At 40.5% G+C, this 7,224-nt stretch overlaps 1 protein-coding gene and 1 gene segment (V, D, J or C); both read right to left on the bottom strand.

The window, feature by feature from the left end:
* Positions 1 to 2,503: 2,503 nt before the first annotated feature.
* LOC121842138 lies at positions 2,504 to 2,895 on the bottom strand (the record flags this gene model as incomplete). The annotated part of the segment is given in 2 exon segments: positions 2,504 to 2,602; positions 2,704 to 2,895. Coding segments are annotated over 2 exon segments (139 nt in total), but the record flags the coding sequence as incomplete, so codon positions are not given.
* A 2,821-nt stretch (positions 2,896 to 5,716) lies between these two features.
* On the bottom strand, positions 5,717 to 7,198 carry LOC112240089 (immunoglobulin lambda-1 light chain-like; the record flags this gene model as incomplete). Its single annotated transcript, XM_042312231.1, is given in 2 exon segments — positions 5,717 to 6,296; positions 7,165 to 7,198. Coding segments are annotated over 2 exon segments (360 nt in total), but the record flags the coding sequence as incomplete, so codon positions are not given.
* Positions 7,199 to 7,224: the final 26 nt, after the last annotated feature.

Genomic DNA, 7,224 nt, shown 5'->3' with positions numbered 1-7,224 from the left:
CTTGCTAAGACCAGAAGAGCTGAGGAGGAAAAGGTGATCATTAAAGATAACTTCCCTTTCTCAGAGATCCCCAGCCGACCTCTCATGGGGGACTAGAAGATGGAACTAGTGAGTTACAAAATAAACTGGATAATATATATAGATTAAAAGCAGAAGGAACCTTTATTAGATCTAGGAAAAAATGGATTGAGGAGGAGAACAGAAATTCATCCTATTTCTTCAGACTTGAGAAATTTCACTCTAAAAATAACACTATCCATAAATTAAACATTGATGGTGTTATTACAGATGACCAAAATGAATCGCTAAATACTGTAGCAGACAGAAATTGTTATAGCTCTACGTACTGTCAGGAATCCACAGATGTGTTTTTTAACTCACCGAATAATGTTCACTCTATCAGTGATTTAGAATCTAAACAGTGTGATGAACCATCAAGTTGAAGAGATTAGAGTCTATCAAACATCTAAAGAACAATAAATCACCATGTGTTGATGGAATTACATCAGAATTTTACTAATTATTTTCTGAACAAGTAGCTCCCTTCCTATTTGAAGTCTTTTTTTTTAGAGAGTATTAAAAAAATGTTCTCCCTCCTACAATGAGTCAGGGGTTAATAACACTGATACCTAAGCCTAAAAAAGAAGTGCTGCTCATCGATAACTGGCATCCAATTTGTCTTCTTAATAATGACTATAAGATATTAGCCTTACTACTTGCAAAAATAATTAAAGAAGTCCTGGATGCAATCATTGATGAAACACAGTCTGGCTTCATGAGGAACAGACATATTTCTAACAATGTCAGCCTAGTATTAGACATACTTGACTACTCAGACCTAATAACTGAGGATAGCTTCATATTATTTTTATATTTTTATAAAGCATTTGACACAGTAGAGCATCAGTTTCTCTTCCACTCCCCTTGAGAGACTTGGCTTTGGGGATTTTTCTGTAAGGCTATTAAGACTCTCTATGCAAATGGTAACAGCTCTATCAAATTGAAATATGGCACCTCACCTAGATTTGAGTTAAAGAGAGGAATTAGGCAAGGTTGTCCTATCTCCCATACCTGTTTTTATTAATCACCCAACTTCTTGCAAATTCGTTAAATAATAGTCCTGTACAAGATGTTTCCATAGCTGGTACACTTTTTCTGAAAGACGCTCACCAAAATTCCCATATCGATCAATGATACAATCCTTTTCCAAAGCGTCTGGTCTATATCTTAACATTAATAAATGTGAACTCATAGCTGTCAAAAGATTGTGTGACACCTTCATATTATGTTATTCCAGTAAAATAAGAACTTATATTTAGGCATAACCATTACAAAGGATCAAAAAGTCTAGAGGCTTACTAAATTTGAACCCTCTTGTCATACCCAGAAGAAGCTTGGGCATCAATGGCTACAGAGGGACTTATCTTTAAGGTAGAGTCCTAATAACCAAGGCTGAAGGTATCTCTAGACTAACATATGGCTCTATCTTTATATCTTGACAGTAAAATAAGCAAGGAGATAGACCAGATGCTTTTCAACTTTCTGTGGAGAAACCGTAAACATTACATTAGGAAAACTGTTTTAAAAGAACACTTATGAGAATGGTGGGCTGAATTTTCTGTACTTTACTACTTTAAATAATACTTTTAAGATCAATTGGATAAAACAATTCCTAAGAAGACCCACTTCTATCTGGAATTTTATTCCTCATCATGTCTTCTCTACTTTTGGTGACCTTAACTTCATGTCGTTTTGCAATTAGAATATTGACAACATTTCAGTGAAACTTTCTGCTTTCATCGGCAGGTTTTCTTGTCATGGTCCTTAATTTATAAACATTTTCTCCACACAGATATTATATATGGAATAATCGGAATATATTGTATAAAAATACTTCTTTGTATTTAGAATATTGGAAATAATATCCTATTGGTGAGCCAACTGGTAAATGCAGGGTCTTTTACTACAGTTATAAGGAATTCTTATCACTTTACAAGGTCCCTGTAACACCTAAAGATTACATAATTGTTTAGATGCCATTCCCTCAGGTGTTGCTCTGTTATTCAGGAACATGTCAAGACCTGACCCTCAGAGCATACCTTCTATTGACCCTGTTGTCTCATCAGTAGGAAAGATTTGTTTCTCTTTTGGTCCATTCAACAACAAAGCGATACGAACACCTTGTTTCAACAGGATGTTGTATCTATACCTTATGTCATGCCTTGTGGAATGGATTTATTGATAATATCGGTTGGAAAAAGTTTGGATGTTGCCACACACATACCTACTTGTTAACAAAAAAATTAAGGAAGTTTCCTTTGAAATTATTCATAAATATTATCCTGCCAACCACTATATGAAGAAGTTTTAAGAGGAAAACATCAACTCAAATTGCTCCTTTTGTAATGACCACCCAGAAACAGTATTGCATCTTTTTGGGCATTTTATTAATGTAAGAAAACTGTGGCTCCTCCTGGAACCTGTTTATACCAGATTACATAACCTTCATCTTTGGTGATGTCACAGTGAAAAGTAGCAGTCCCCTTTGTACTGACAGTCAGTACTGAAGGTGTCTGTGTCACTGCTTTCTGGCAACTGACATCTGTGGGAATGAAATACAATTGAAGACATTTAATCAAACATGAATTAACAACTTCTAATGGCTTTCTTTGATTCATGTTGAACATATAGTAAATCCCTTACATGTTAGAGCAGTGAAGAGAGTGCAGAGTGTCCCCAGCATGTTGTCAGTGTGAGGTGTGAACGGCCCTTACTGTCCAGCTGAGAGATGAGCAGGGTTGGAGTGTGAGGAGAGGAGAGGCTGCAGGACCCACCTATAAGGAGACAGACAGGGAGGATCAGGGGGAGGGGCCTCTAGAGTTAACCTATCACCAAGCCATGGAGGACCAGAGGGAGGGGCCTCTACAGTTAACCAATCACCAAGCCATGGATGACCAGAGGGAGGGGCCTCTACAGTTAACCTATCACCAAGCCATGGATGACGGACAGAGGGAGGGGCCTCTACAGTTAACCAATCACCAAGCCATGGATGACCAGAGGGAGGGGCCTCTACAGTTAACCAATCACCAAGCCATGGATGACCAGAGGGAGGGGCCTCTACAGTTAACCAATCACCAAGCCAGGGAGGACCAGAGGGAGGGGCCTCTACAGTTAACCTATCACCAAGCCATGGAGGACCAGAGGGAGGGGCCTCTACAGTTAACCAATCACCAAGCCATGGATGAACAGAGGGAGGGGCCTCTACAGTTAACCTATCACCAAGCCATGGAGGACCAGAGGGAGGGGCCTCTACAGTTAACCAATCACCAAGCCATGGATGACCAGAGGGAGGGGCCTCTACAGTTAACCTATCACCAAGCCATGGATGACCAGAGGGAGGGGCCTCTACAGTTAACCAATCACCAAGCCAGGGAGGACCAGAGGGAGGGGCCTCTACAGTTAACCAATCACCAAGCCATGGATGACCAGAGGGAGGGGCCTCTACAGTTAACCTATCACCAAGCCATGGATGACCAGAGGGAGGGGCCTCTACAGTTAACCAATCACCAAGCCAGGGAGGACCAGAGGGAGGGGCCTCTACAGTTAACCAATCACCAAGCCAGGGAGGACCAGAGGGAGGGGCCTCTACAGTTAACCAATCACCAAGCCATGGATGACCAGAGGGAGGGGCCTCTACAGTTAACCAATCACCAAGCCATGGAGGACCAGAGGGAGGGGCCTCTACAGTTAACCAATCACCAAGCCATGGAGGACCAGAGGGAGGGGCCTCTACAGTTAACCAATCACCAAGCCATGGATGACCAGAGGGAGGGGCCTCTGCAATCAACCTACCACCAGCTACTCTCATTGTTGATTGTTAATATTATTTTTCACTGTAATTTTTCTGAATGATCAAAGTAACCAGAATATATGAGAGACTAGTATGATCGTTGTTCTGCATGAGATCCTGTCTTCTTCACTGACTCATATTCTACCTTCATCAAATCATATCTGTAGTTTAATATCCTATACTAGTTCTACACAGGACCAACATAATGACGAGGTATCTAATCTCCTACCTCCATCAAAACATGAATGGAGTGTATTATCCTACACTAGATCTACATGGGACCAACATAATTATGAGGTACTTAGGATGTCTCCCTATTCCCCTTATAGTGCACTACTGTTGACCAGAACCCAATGGGCCTTTGTCAAAAGTAGTGCACTCTAAAGGGAATATAGTGCCATTTGAGAAACATTTTCAGTTTCAGTCCACTCCTCTGGTCACCTGCAAACCCCCTAACCCCCCACACACAGATCTGAGAGGAGATAAAACAACCCCTTAATTTACATAAAGCTATGAATAAGGAGAGGAGGAGGGGAAGCAGGTGTGTCCTGGGGGAACAACACATCACTGCCTGTAACTCAGTGTCAGAACTAGAACACGTCCCTGGTGGATGACTCTGATAACTAGAGATAGTAGATATGAAACTATCAGCTGGTCTTTGGGTGGGACTGAAACCAGTGGTCTACAGACAGCTGTTCCTGTTGTAAAGTACATGTAGATCTTTCCTCAGTCATTATTGGTGGTCCTACGTCCTCCTCTGGTGGACTTTTACAGAACTTCAGACTCTATTCTGATCACTGAGGCAGGATGGTGTGAATCCTAACTTCTAATTAAGGTGAATCTTTACTTAGTCATGCATTGATGCCAATGGGAGACTAAGTGAAAATGTGACTGAACTGCTAGTTAGGATTCTCCCCAATGTGAACAAGACCAGACTTAGAGTGAGAGCACCAACGAGGACAGATGTGAAGAACCAGATGAGGACACAGAGAGAGAAAATGGAACAGGACAAGGGTTCATGAGGACCAGAGGAAGGAGGGTCCCTAAACCTTGTAACGGTTTTCTTCTGTTGAAGGAGAGGAGGACCAAAGCGCAGCGGGGTTAGAGTTCAACATGTTTAATAAAGACCATAAACGTGAACACTACAAAATACAAAACAACAAATGTGAAAAACCGAAACAGTCCTATCTGGAGCATAGACACAAAGACAGAAGACAACCACCCACAAAATACCCAAAGAACATGGCTGCCTAAATTTGGTTCCCAATCAGAGACAACGAATAAACACCTGCCTCTAATTGAGAACCAATCTAGGCAACCATAGACTTATAAAAGCACCTAGACTCGAAAACACCCCATAATCATACAAAACCCCCAGACCAGACAAAACACATAAATCCCCCATGTCACACCCTGACCTAACCAAAATAATAAAGAAAACAAAGATAACTAAGGCCGGGGCGTGACAAACCTTAGTTAGACTGATATAGTCTCTCTACTACTACACCCATCCACTAGTACTAGAGGAAGGAGGGTCCCTAAACCTTATTTAGACTGATATAGTCTCTCTACTACTACACCCATCCACTAAGACCAGAGGAAGGAGGGTCCCTAAACCTTAGTCTGATTTAGTCTCAACTACATCACTACACTCCCCTCTGAACCAGACCAACACAACTTGTGGTCCATCTCTGGTTATTCATTAACATTACAGTAAACCTGCCCTACATCCTGGATATCTAGATCAACTATTTCTGGATCTGGACTAAAGTCAGAGAGCAGGCTGCTCTATTTGAGTTCAGTTATATTCCCCCTCATGTAGAGCTGCTAACACTGATGCTCATCAACATGCTCTAATACAAACACTTGTTCTTTAGAATGTTCTTTATTGAATATCCACAATACAGCAAAGCTCTAACTATTCCTCTATTAATCATCTGCAAAACAACCCATTTCAAATATAACAAGTCTACTTATCATATAGCCTATGATATCAGTGTGATTAGCTATTTATCTTTTATGGAACATAATGTATATATGCAGGTTAAACGTTTTAATTCATTAACAATAACTTGAAAAGTGATGTAGAAAATGAAATGGACATGACAATGGATCTCAGGCTATTCAGTGCTGCATTCAGACTTCTTGATGCCTTTCTCAGCGAACTTGGATCCCGCGGTGACTTTACATGAGAACACTTTGTCCTGGTTCCATTCTGACGTGTCAACGGTCAGACAGCTGCTGAGCTGGAACGTCTTGTCGGCTTGCGGTACCGGGCCACTCGTTGCGATGCCGCCGGTGACCGGATTCCCTCCAGCGGTCCAGCTGACATCTGCGTAGCCCATGGCCATCTGACTGGCCAGACACACCAGGGTGACTTTGCTGGACTTCAACTCATCGCTGGACGGAGGGAGGATGGTCAAGACAGGCAGAGGGAGGGTAGAGTCTGGACCAATGGAATGAGCAGAATAAATATTACGACAAAATCATTTGATAAGTTAGTAGAATGAAACGGGGTTGTGTGATTATACTGTAGAATAAAAAATACAACGTTTTCTCAAAGGCTACAAACAATTAACATTCTGGCCTCATAAATTAAAAGGCACTAAAACCATGTAATTCTATCGTTACATGTTACTCACAAATCTCTGTTTGTACCTGGTCTTAGTTTTAAACTTCCTAAGTAACTCTCCATATGTGACTTTTCAGAGGTGAAGCAGATTTCTGTACAAGTGGATAATGAGTTCAGATCTCTACGTTTAAACATAATCAAGTAGTCAGATGTGCTGAATGAGGGATACAATCAAACATATATCCTACTACTAGTCACCCAGGAAACAGAGTTACCAACTGTAATGTAGTAGCCTGCAATGTAATGAATCATGTAGCAACATTGTGTAACTACCATATACATGGTTTTATCATTATTTAATATAATGTGGGACCAACATTTTAAGGTTGATTCAACTTTATGTAGCATTCACATTCAAATCTATCTCTGAGTAAATAGATGATTATTGTATGAGACATTATAAATGAGTATTGTTGTCAGGTGACAGCAGTAACCTACATGGTCAAATAGTCCATCATGTTTTTTAAGTTTAAATGTGAAATCAACAACTACAGATATACTGTAGGCTATGAAGATGTCACATGGTGTTCATGACTCTTGATAATCAGTCCACAAAGTAGGTTAATGACACTAAATAAATATGAAAGAAGAATATAATGTTAAATATGTAACTCTATTAACTATTACGTTTTACAAAAAACCTTGAAAACAAAACACATAAGGTTAAATAAAGGGAACTCACCAGTAACAATGAGCTTGGTTCCTTGTCCGAATACCACAGTGATTCAGTTTGTTTACACAG

Source organism: Oncorhynchus tshawytscha, unplaced genomic scaffold (assembly GCF_018296145.1).
Source record: "Oncorhynchus tshawytscha isolate Ot180627B unplaced genomic scaffold, Otsh_v2.0 Un_contig_10134_pilon_pilon, whole genome shotgun sequence".
NCBI classification, from domain to species: domain Eukaryota; kingdom Metazoa; phylum Chordata; class Actinopteri; order Salmoniformes; family Salmonidae; genus Oncorhynchus; species Oncorhynchus tshawytscha.
The sequence above is the reverse complement of the archived record's forward strand: the minus strand, read 5'-3'. Positions and strand labels throughout refer to the sequence as shown.